The 12,729-nt window shown below is 37.8% G+C and overlaps 1 protein-coding gene across 11 annotated transcripts in view; it reads left to right on the plus strand.

Moving 5' to 3' along the window:
- Positions 1 to 12,729, plus strand: part of HDAC9 (histone deacetylase 9) — a 992,890-nt gene that overhangs the window by 721,145 nt on the left and 259,016 nt on the right. For all 11 annotated transcript variants that reach the window (XR_009735813.1, XM_061413649.1, XM_061413654.1 and 8 more), the window contains one exon: positions 2,025 to 2,074. Coding sequence is in view for 10 of the 11 variants with exons in the window: in XM_061413649.1 (XP_061269633.1) it covers positions 2,025 to 2,074 (50 nt within the window). In the remaining variant the exon portion in view is untranslated. The remainder of the gene's footprint in view (positions 1 to 2,024; positions 2,075 to 12,729) is intronic.

Genomic DNA, 12,729 nt, shown 5'->3' on the forward strand with positions numbered 1-12,729 from the left:
CTCAGTCCATGGATAAGGTGATGTAACGTTATTAAAAAATAAATCAAGTCAACTCAATGAAATAGGTTTTTCTTATACACTATTAAGTTTAAACTATTGATTAATTTGGTTGTTTAGTATTATTTAAATAGTGCTGAAGTAGATTCTCAAGTATTATTTGTCTTCTATATTTACTTAGAGTTTAATGAAACTGGAGCCTATTATACAGAGTGAAGTAAGCCAGAAAGAAAAACACCAATACAGTATACTAACGCATATATATGGAATTTAGAAAGATGGTAACAATAACCCTGTATACGAGACAGCAAAAGAGACACTGATGTATAGAACAGTCTTTTGGTCTCTGTGGGAGAGGGAGAGGGTGGGATGATTTGGGAGAATGGCATTGAATCATGTCTAATATCGTATATGAAACGAGTCGCCGGTCCAGGTTCGATGCACGATACTGGATGCTTGGGGCTGGTGCACTGGGACGACCCAGAGGGAGGGTAGGGGAGGGAGGAGGGAGGAGGGTTCAGGATGGGGAACACATGTATACCTGTGGTGGATTCATTTTGATATATGGCAAAACCAATACAATATTGTAAAGTTAAAAAATAAAAAAAAAGAAAATCTAATTTACATTTAAAAAAATTACTTTATTCCATTGTAATATTACCTTTAGCCTTTTCACTGACTATGGAAGGAGTTGTTCAGACATTAAAATATACATTATTTTTTATTTAAATTTCACATATGAATACATCCTTGCAAAATATTCACTGATACAGAATTATCTTTGTTATGAGGAACAACTTAAGAAAACTTTTTACCATGCCCCAAGCTATCCATAAAAATGCTTATGTATCTTTTACTGATATCAGTATTCCAGTTTTAATATTTCTTCATGATTTGGGTATTTTTTTTCTGTTGACTTTTCGTCTTTTTTCCTTATATGTATATATATAAAATGAGATATCTTACTTTTTCATTTGCACTTAGACATTTCTTTATAGTTTTCCATCTGTTAACAATTGTATTTGAAAACTTAACTTATACAGTTTATTGTTTTCAAAATAAATTTTCTTCTGTGACAGCAGAATCTAGACTTTTACTGACATGACACATAAGATTCATCACAAACCTATTTTCAATTTTTATTATTTATTTCATTGATCATCAACAATTAGGATAAGTGAAATGGAGATTTGTACCTGGTTCTACCACTGATCTCCTCAGTGACCCATATGAATCACTTCAGAAATAGTTAACTATGATATAGAGATGCCCGCTTGCCTTTCCTTTAGTTACTTTGTAAGACACAAGTCTTGGAGCTTTAGGAGTGGTAATTTGGTTTTCTCCATACATGTAGTAGATAATATAGAAAAACAAAGTGCTCATAAACAAAAATGATTAAAATATGAAATCTCAATTTCAAGAGATAGTCATAAGTAAGATTTTGACATTTACTTTAGATCCCGAAAAGGTTATCCTTTTTATGGTTCTGTGACTTATTTGTTTAAAATAGTGTGAATAATGGAGAGGCTTATCATATACTTGGCCTCAGCTATATCTGAAATGTTTAGAATTTAAGGATAAGTCTGTATACTTAGATAAAAATTTTCGTATTTGGAGCATGTGAAAAATGAGAGTGTATTTCATAAACATTGTGGCTCAGAGCATCACGTTAGTGGGATACACTTAAGGAATGGCTGCGTTATATATGATAAGGTATAAATAAAAAAGATATTGTGATATAAATTGTGTAGGGCAGTTGAAAAAAAAATCTTGAGAATTAAATTTCATAGGTATGTGTTTGTTCATGTGGGGCAATAAACTCTACAGGTAATAATATATGTGTGTATATATATATATGTGTATCAATTTGCTTTGAGTTCTTAACAATCTAAAGTTTGATCAGTTTCCCTCTGAGTCAAATGATAAATACCATGTGACATAATATTATGTATTAATAAAACCCCCAGATTTTAAAAACTATAATTATATGCAAATTTATATATTTTTCATGTCTTTTTACTATGTAGGTGACTCCTCTCAAAAGTTTTTTTCTTCATTACCATGTGGTGGACTTGGGGTAAGTATCAGTTGACTGGTTTAAAAACTTTTTTTATTATAGTTGATGCCCAATGTGGTGTTACTTTCAGGTGTACAGTAAAGTAAATCAGTTATACATATACATATAGCCACTTTTCTTAGATGTTTTCCCATATAGGTCATTACAAAATATTGAGTAGAGTTCCCTATGCTGTATAGTAGGTTCTTGTTACCGGTTTCATATATAGTAGTGTGTATCTGTCAATGTGCATATCCCAGTTTATTACCTTCCTTTTTCCTTTGGTAACCATAAGTTTGTGTTCTACATCTGTGACTTTCTGTTTTATAAATAAGCTTATTTGTACCATTTTCTTTTTAGATTCCATATATATACGATGTCATATGATTTGTGTCTTTGTCTGGCTCACTTCACTCAGTACAACAAGCTTTAGGTCCATTCATGTTGCTGCAGATGACATTACCTCCTTGTTTTTATAGCCGAGGAATAGTCCATTGTGAGGCTTCCCTGGTGGCTCAGTAGGAAGGAATCCACCTGCCAATGCGGGAGACGAGGGTTTGATCCCTGGCTCAGGAATATCCCCTGGAGAAGGAAATGGCAACCCACTCCAGTATTCTTGCCTGGGAAATCCCAGGGACAGAGGAGCCTAGCTGGCTATAGTCCATGGGATTGCAAAAGAGTCAGACATGGCTAAGCTACTAAACAGCAACAGTAGTCCATTGTATATATGTACTGTGTTTTTTAAAATCCATTCCTCTGTTGATGGACATGTAAGTTGCTTTCATGTCTGGGATATTGTAAATAGTGCTGCAGTGAACGTTAGAGTGCATGTATCTTTAAGAATAATGGTTGTACCAATTTACATCCCCACCAGTGGTACACTTGGTTCCCTTTTCTCCACTCCTCTCCAGCACTTATTGTTTGTAGATCTTTTTGATGATAGCCATTCTGACCGGTGTGAGGGAATACCTCATTGTAGTTTGATTTGCATTTCTCTAAAAATTAACAATGTTGAAAATCTTTCCACGTGCTTTTTGGCCATCGGTATGTCTTCTTTGGAGAAATGTCTATTTAGGTGTTCTGCCCATTTTTTGATTGGATTGTTTTTGTTTTTTTTTAAATATTGAGCTGCATGAGCTATTTTGGAAAGTAATCCCTGTTGCTTTTGCTTTGTTTGCTATTATTTTGTGCCATTTTAGGGCTGTTTGTTTTGTTTATGGTATCCTTTGCTGTGCAAAAGCTTTTAAATTTAATTAGATACCATTTGTTTAATTTTGTTTTTATTTTCATTACTTTAGGAGGTGGATCAAAAAGATGTGTTGTAATTTATGTCAGAAAGTATTCTGCCTATGTTTTCCTTTAAGACTTTTATAGTATCCAGCCTTACATTTAGGTCTTCAATCCACTTTGAGTTTATTTTTGTGTTTGGTGTTAGCTGCTGCTGCTGCTGCTCCTAAGTCACGTCAGTCGTGTCCGACTCTGTGCGACCCCATAGACGGCAGCCCACCAGGCTCCGCCGTCCCTGGGATTCCCCAGGCAGGAACACTGGAGTGGGTTGCCATTTCCTTCTTCAGTGCATAAAAGTGAAAAGTGAAAGTGAAGTCATTCAGTCATGTCGGACTCTTCACGACCCTGTGGACTCTAGTCTACCAGGCCCCACCATCCATAGAATTTTCCAGGCAAGAGTACTGGAGTGGGATGCCATTGCCTTCTCCAGTTTGGTGTTAGCAGGTGTTCTAATTTTATTCTTTTACACGTAGCTGTCCAGTTTTTCCAGCACCACTTATTGAAGAGACTGTCTTTTCTCCATCGTATGTTCTTGCCTTTGTCAAAGACTAGATGACCATAGGTGCCTGGGTTTATCTCTGGCCTTTGTGTCCTGTTCTGTTGATATTTATTTCTTTTTTCATGTCAGTACGTAACTGCTTTGCTACTGTAGCTTTGTGGTATAGTCAGAAATCAGGGAGCCTGATTCCGCCAGCTCCATTTTTCTTTCTCAGGATTGCTTTGGCTATTTGTGGTCTTTTGTGCAAATTTTTTCTATAATATTTTAAATCTAATTCTGTGAAAAATAGCATTGATAATTTAATAGATATTGCATTGAATCTGTAGGTTGCTTTGGGTTGTATAGTCATTTTCACGATATTGATTATTCCAGTGTAAGAACATGGTCTAATCTCTCCATCTGTGTCATCTTGTTTCTTTCCAATTGCTCATCTTGTGAGTATAGGTCTTTCACCTCCTTTGCTAGGTTTATTCCTAGATATTTTATTCTTTTTGATGCAGTGGTAAATGGGATTGTTTCTGTTGACTGCTTTTAAATAACATAAACTTCAGAAGTATATTCTTTGACTTATTTGGTCAGTTGTGCTTAAGGCTCTTTCTCAGTATAAAAGTTATCCTGGACTTCAGGATTGGCCAGATGATTTGTAGGGCTCAGAGCCGCATGAAAATGCAAATACCCCTGTCCAGAAATTATTAAGAATCTCAAGATTGTGAAAATACCTAAGTAATCCAAATGTCAGACCCTGAGCACTGCAGGTTCCTGTGTGAAGCTGATTTGCTAGACATTTATATTGCTGGAGAAAAGGTAATACAAGAAGGTTTAACATAGTGTTACAGCAGATTTCAGTTTTCAGTAGTTACACTGAGTATGCAGATACATTATATTCCTGGAGAAAATGGTGTAAACTTCACAAAGCACTTTGCATTGTGGGACATTTTGTTTGTGAACCTCCTGAGGTATTTTTGTCTTCAGTAATTAACGAAGCCTTTTTGATCCAGGATACTTATACCATATTTAAAGGCAAAGTTATTCGGATCCGACAGTGTATGAGGAAAAATGTTGATATCTTTGTGGGTCATTAAAACATACCCTATAACCTATAGTGTACTTAAAGTTAGCCCTTACCAGTAACAAGCCATAATCCTATAGAAAATGAAAAGTGAAAGTCATTCATTCGTGTCTGACTCTTTGTGACCCCATGACTGTATAGTCCATGGAATTCTCCAGGCCAGAATACTGGAGTGGGTAGTGGTTCCCTTCTCCAAGAGAACTTCCCAACCCAGGGATCGAACCCAGGGATCGAACCCAGGTCTCCTGCATTGCAGGCGGATTCTTTAATGTCTGAGCCACTGGGACAGCCTTCATCCTATAGAACTGAGTGCTAAATCAAGATAGGCCAAAATAATTGTAGATCAGGTTTCCAAGGACTTAGGAATTTAAGTCTGTTAAGTTTCTTAGATAATTGAAGGAAAAAACCACAACTAGTCCTGTGTATATATCAGGCAATTATTTTTCTATAACTAAATTTTACCCAGGGAAATCCCATATCTTTTCAGCTAATTCTATCATTTCAGCGATGCTCGATTAAGCAAGGATAATCTTGCTATTCCTTCACCTGTGACCCTGCCTTGTAGAAGTAAGAATCGCAGCTACAGCCAGTGTCCATTTGGACATTACAGTTTACCGATATACAACCGAGGTTTATAACAACTTTATAAAACAGTCATTATTATTAATACCATTTTGCAGATAAGAGCCTGAAGGCTCAAAGAAGTTGTTTCTCCTTTGATAAATAGAATAATAAAGATAAATGTATTATTTAAAACTTAATATATAAAGAAGTTATTTTCCTGAAGTCACCTGTAAAAGGCTTGCAGTATGAGGTTGACGTGCAGCTTAGGTCCTTCCAAAGCTTTCATCTTCAGCAGACCAGCCGTGGTCCCTGGAGCCCAGCAGCACAGCTGGGTGGCTAGTGCAGTGTGGTCCCCTTCATGGCAGCTCACCATGAGCTTCACACTTTGACTCCCAGCACAGGACAGTCACCATCCCACATTAATCCTTGCCCATTTTTCTCAACCTTCCTGTGGAGCCAGGAGCTTGCAAAGCCGTTCTAGAAAGCAGAGAATTAGCTGACTTTTTGAATGAGTCTCATTGGCTTTTGCACTTATTTTCTGACATCCCAAGTGGCTGTTTGAGAATGGCTGATTATCTGCAAATGAGGCAGAGAGTGAAACAAAGCTAATGACTGCTCTGTGGATTTGGTGATCGGGAGGAAAGCAAAGCTGTTAGAGAGTGGTGGTCATCAAACCCCCACTCATTTACAAGTACGTTTAATTCATGACCCAGAGTTGAAATGAGGATAGCTCTCTAGGACCCACTTCTCAAGCTTGTCCTCTGCTGTGCCTGTGGCTCATTGTCCCTTGAACACAAAGTACATCTACTCAGCTATGCTAAACCCATGCCCCTGACACTTCTTATTCTTTAGCAAGAACTGCTCTAGTCAACTCTTAAGGTGCCCAAGGAATGAACAGAGACTGCTGCTTTGGCACAGTGGGTGTCATAGATTAGCACTGATGTAATCAGTATAGTGGCAGTGAGGGCGGTAGAGAAATCTAGCGTGGACAAGCAGAAGCAGGAAGAGTAACATTAGATTAGTTTGACTCCATTGTTGCTGGAAAGGGCTTGAGAGAAGCACCTCTTTTTATAAAGTTGGCCGATAGGTCTTCTGATGGTGTTTATGTAGGTCTAAGTGAGTGTGTATGCGTGTATGTGTTGTGTTGTGTATATCTACACTTGTTGATGCTAGACAGCTAGCTTGATTCAGTGTTTTTGTTTCTTTTAGGAACCTTATTGTCTTCTTAGACCATCTCGGACTCTTGAGATCTTTGGTTTTGATATAGGTCCTAAGAGAAACTGGGTCTTATGGATTTGTATTATTTTTTACCTCCAGGACAGTCTGAGACATCTTAAGTATACAAAAGATATCCAGTATGAACGTGGAGTGGGCCAGCTTGGCAGCAACATGGGGGCACCCTCGCAGGCTTTGAAAGCACTGAAATTGCTTTTGCCTTAAGGCACCCTTCTGGTTCATATTATCTAAGATGAACCCATTGGTTTAAATTCCAAAACACTTGATACTCCCCAACTGTTACGATAAACTGCAGTTACCTAGAATATATACCTTCCTACTAGATGGGTTTAATTTGTACCTACTGAATGCTGATGGATTAATTGGCTTTTGAGGGGTCTACCTGGGGCATTATGAAGTTAAAAAAATCTCTACTACTTATTTGATTTTCCCATAAAATGGCGTGCGATTATTTGCTCAGGTAGCTCAATGCATGAGTGGTATCTAAGGCGCTTTAAAGTGTATCCTCCAGAATGATGTTCTGAACAACGATCTCAAGGTCTCAGAATTCCTTTGTGTTTGGTTCTCATTTTGTTTCGTTACTACAGCATGACTCACTTCTGATTACTGTGTGATTGCACTACAGGAAAATGTACCAATTGAAAAGAGCATTTTACCAAACCCCAGGCCTTGGTCATCATACAGTGAAACAGATAATTAAGGGACTCTGGAAACAAGAGCCAGCGCTGGACCACTTTAGTTCTCACTCCTCAGGGTGTATCACTAAAAATAGTGATCATTTTCCTGGCCATCTGACCTGCTGCTGTGTGAAGAAATCTTGAAGTCATTTCTCAGCCTTATTTTTCCCTCTTCACTTGATAGGCCACAAAAAAAAAAAAAAGAAAAAAACCACAAAAGCAAGGACGAGCAGGCTTTTATGATAATGTCGTCATCAGCTCCCAGCTTCAAACACTTCTGCGGCTTTTGAGTTGTCATTTATAACTTGGAACTGAATCGACCCATAATTCCCCTGATACACTTAGAGAAATTGATAACAGACTCGGCACTTCTTTTATGGCTCGGAGGAGGCAACTCCAATCACATCACTATTGGCAGGCAATATTATTTTTTGACATGGTTGTAAAAGTATAAAGGGGCTTATGGCATTTGTTTAGATGAGGAATGGGCTCTCAAGCTGTGCTGGGGTTTACAGGACCAGATTAGTGAGAAGCAAAGGGAATATGATGTTTGCAAACAGGATATGATTTTATATATAAGTTTGGGTTTCATGCTCCGCTCCCTGGGGAAAGCCCTGCAGACAGCAGAGAATTCCACTTTTATCCTACAGCAGACCAGCTCCTAGTGCCAAAAGCCAGAAAAATAAACGTGGTCAATGGGCAGTGTCAGACCCTTGATGGGAGGAGGAGGAGCCAGGGAAGAGGCAGAACAATTCCCCGGGAGGAATGAGGAATTGCAGAGCACGGGGCCTGCCTAACTGGTCAAAGATGTGCCCGAGGGTTCTGGGAGGTTTCATCTAGGCACCTTCTCCAGCAGCAGCTCAGTTAGTCCTCGAATGCAATGCTGGCTTTTTATTACAAACTTTTTCCATCCATATTCTATTTGATTACACCTAGATCTGACACCCTGTGAGGTTTATGGATGTGAATATTTTTGTGATTTGGGGAGGAGGAAATAGGGAGAAGGATTAGGTAATGGTGTGGAGGTAATTTTCGTCTCATTTCAGTTGCTCAGAGGTTTTCAGCAGACATTTTACTTATATACTATGTTCCCTGTAGAGGAGGCAAGTTTGGATGAATCGTGTCAGATTTTCTTTCACTCTCTCAGATTAAAAATGTAAGCTATCCCCTCTGATAGATAAAATTTGCATGTATGAAAATTATATGTCCACATATTTTAAGAAGAAAATTCTTTTATTATTACCACATTTATAACTTCATATTATTTCCCCATTTATTATACCTCATTAGTTCTCCACATTTATCCACCCAATGACAATAAAAAAATTCCAGTGGCACATCTTTCAAAGACAGCTCTGACTTTCTCTGTCGTATTATAATATCAAGGAATGATTTAATTTATGAGCAAATCTGTGCACGTACAGTTAACTTCAGTGTAGTAGAAAGACATGGTTGATTTCTCTCTTGCTGTTTACAGTTGTCTTCTTTGAAACAAACCAAAAAGAGAAAAACAGTATTTTAAAAGGCACGAAGTGTGCCATCATAAGAGAAGTGAAGCGCAGGAAAAATAAGATAAGGCTAGTTGTCAGTGATTAGACAAGGAGCAGGAATGCAGACTAAGAAGACAAGACTGCTTTTCCCATTGCTCTTAGCCTTTCCATTGGACTGGTTTGGATAAATGTGCTGTGGGAACACAGAGGAGGGAACTTCCAGAACTGAAAAGAAAGAAGAGGGATGTGGGGGTCACTCAAGCAGTTGTAAGACAAATATTCAAGAACAGTGAGGAATGAACATGTTTTGGGTGAGTCTCTGTGTTTGTTGGGGTGGGTTATGAGTGTGGAGCTGGGAGAGGCATCCAGGCATTACCTGTTGAGGCTCTCCGAACACATCATATTTTTGACAAATGCACTAAGTAGTTGTTGATTAGTAAGGAATTTTTTTCTTCAGGGAAAAAAAAAAAAACTAATGCTGATGCCAAAATTTGGATATTCCTGGAATTTTGATAATGATGCAGGAGCCCCCTTCCTCTTAAACTTACACATCATGTGTTATTCCCACCTAGGTGTCCCCAGCATGTTCAGTGCCTTTTGTTACATTTGCAGAAAGAGGCAAGAATAGCATCTGTTTCTCACATGCAATAATCAGGATAATGTTGATTTTCCTCACGTTAATGGTCAGGTCTACCCTGGCTTGCAATCAGTGTTTCATTTCCTCCGCTGCTGCTATCAAAGATGCATCACAGTCCTCTTCCCTCCAGCACAACGAGAGGATCCACCCTGATTCGAAATCTCTCTTTCCCCATCTCTCTTTCTAATTGTATTTGGATTTTCATTAGTTTTAAACTTGATGCAAATGATACTAGCAGGAACACCCCAAGGCACCTGGGAAAAGTAAAACAGATAAGAGGCCTTCATGAAATTGTTTTGAGAATTTTGTTTCATGTTGTGGATTCCACAAAAAGATCATGTTGCCCTAGACTTGGAAAATATAGTCCAAGATATTATGCAGCCAGGGAATTCTTTGTAAATAACAAAGAAAGTTTGCAGTATTGCATAGATCGTGCTAATTATATATACCCAGTTATAGTTGCAAGGAAGTAGACAGCAACCCCTTCCCCTGCTGGATAGATATATACATTACTCTGTGTTGACTGCAACCTGTAAAATCCTATAGAATCTTTAATTGCCTGATGTCCATTGCAGGGAAGAGGAAAATTGGAAATGAAAACCTTAACTTCCTCCTTAATTCACTTAACTGTAGTGTTCCCTCTGTGATTAAATTCTTTTGATTGCTTTGACATTATGGAATGCATTTTGAAATTTCATTTTCATTTTCTTTTTTAAAGTAAAAATGACTGTAACAAAAACTATTAAAGTTCTTCTGTTGTAAAAATGAGATATTTTAAAAATGCTATCATCAAAGCTTTACACCTGTGTTTTTTACCCTTGAAACTACAACACCTTTGGGGGGGGGAATATATATGTGTGTGTGTGTGTGTGTGTGTGTGTGTGTGTGTTTGCAACTATGTCAACCAAAGTTGTATCAGTAGTGGGGAAAAAAGAAACACACTCATTTCTGGAATTTCTTTTCCTTTCGTTTTCTCTGTTAATTTTCTTGCCTGTGGTTCTTGATTATCAACATTCACACTAGAAAAATTGCACCTTAGGTTCTGTAGTTGCTGAAGGTAAATGGATTTGATGAACTTCAAGCTTCAACCTAACAGGAAATCTGTGATTCTAAGAAACAAAAATTCAGAAATTAAAGCATACTACAGTGAGTTTGAATATACATCACTGATTGTCAAGAAAACATAAACCCTTAGGTCCAACAAAAACTTAGTTGACAAAGGAAATAAGACTACCTAGAAAAAAGCACCTTTGGGACAGTGTCTACATTGTACAGGCTGAAATGCAGATAGATCCAGGCCCACCTCAACCTTTCTTTTTGATGTGAAAAAACTCATATTTCCCCTTTGCCATATTTTTCACCCTGGTTGGTTACAGATCAAGAGATGCATCCTGTAACAAACCAACATCCAGTACATAGTATTGACATGTCATTACTGGATTTGCCTTTGTGAAGTATTCTGCCAGAAAGTTTAGTAGAAGTGTTTAAGATTCTCAAATAATACATAGTGTTTCTTTCAGAATTCAAAACTAAAATAAATTATTTTACTGAATGCTTAAGCCCTAGAAGACAGTTCACAGCAGAGTCCTTAGGATGTAATCATTCTAACCCCCCAAGTAGAATCCATAGCTCCTGACTCCTAGCCAGCAGCATCATTATCACTGTGTCATGGTTTATTTTTAAATATAAAATAATAAGTAAAACAAAGTACTTAAAATACAAAGTGACGACTCACCTTAGCAATGAAGCAAACATTGCATCACCGTTTTTATCAGTGCTAATAAGGCTATTGAAAGACTAATGCGTTTGTGAATGATATGCATCCAAAATCATTTGGTTTATGTATAATGTTATCCCTCTGTATGACAGTCTGTAGGTCCATCCACATTTCTACAGATGACCCAGTTCATTCCTTTTTATGGCTAAGCAATATCCCTTTGTGCATATGGACTGCATCTTCTTCATCCAGCCCTCTGCTGATGGACGTTTGGGTTGTCTCCATGTCCTGGTAATTGTAAATAGTGCTGCAGGGAATCTCGGGTGCATGTGTCGTTTTGAATTATGTTTTTTTCTGGGTGTATGTCTAGTAGTGGAATTTCTGGGTCACACGGTAGTTCTGTTTTTAGTTTTTTAGGGCCCCTCCATACTATTCTCAATTGTGTCTCTGACAATTTACATTCCCACTGTCAGTGTAAGAGGGTTCCCTTTTCTCTACACCCTCTCCAGTACTTATTCTTTGTGGGTTCTGGGCTAATGACCACCCTAAGCAGTATGAGGTGATATCTCATTGTAGTTTTGATTTGCATTTCTTTTTTTTAGTGAGATTAAGCATCCTTTTCTGTGTTGGTCTGTATGTCATCCTTTCATCTGTATGTCTCCTTGGAGAAATGTGTATTTAGATCTTCTGCTCATTGTTTCAATGGGTTGTTTTGTTTTCTTGATATTGAGCTGTATGATCTATTTGTATATTTTAGAGGTTATTCCTTTGTCAGTTGCTTCATTTGAAAGTATTTTCTCCCATCCCAACAGTTGTCTTTTCATTTTGCATGTGATTTCCTTTGCTGTGCAAAAACTTTTAAGTTTAATTAGGGTTAGCTAAATAATATGATTTCTATGGTCTCTAATTAATATTTACTGTGGATACATAGTTATCTTTTAAAACAATCGGTAAACACTTCTCAAAGTGATTCTATACCATTCTGAAGTGTGATCCTTCAGCCTCAGGAGACTTACTACTGTGTACCTGCGGCATTTTTGTATTCTATAGAGAAGGAAACCGAAGCCCAGAGACAGGGGGTAACCTTTTTAGGTCTCTCTGTTACTAGATGGTAAAGTACAAATCTCCTGATTCCAAGCTCTTAACCACGGTTCTGTGTACACACACCTCACTGTAATTCCAAACGCCTATGATTGTCAGCACTCCTTTCCCAAATGAGAATATCCCTAACCATAAGAAAAGCAAAATTGTTTCTTTTGCCAAGAACATTCTATTCTTATTGAAGTTCCTATAAAGTATTAAACCCATGAACTCAAATGTCATTAATTTGGGGTAAACAGTCATGTAGCTGTATACAGCATTTCAACCCTAACTAGAATGCTGAAGAATCTGCACTTGGAGCAGACCACTGTGGAGCAGGTTAGAGAGAATCTCATTTTACATACTGGTCTGAGTCAGGGTTCGTTTTATGAAGTTGCTTTGGGTAGAAACAAGACTCTG

The sequence above is a fragment of the Bos javanicus genome, chromosome 4, assembly GCF_032452875.1.
Source record: "Bos javanicus breed banteng chromosome 4, ARS-OSU_banteng_1.0, whole genome shotgun sequence".
Taxonomy (NCBI): Eukaryota; Metazoa; Chordata; class Mammalia; order Artiodactyla; family Bovidae; genus Bos; species Bos javanicus.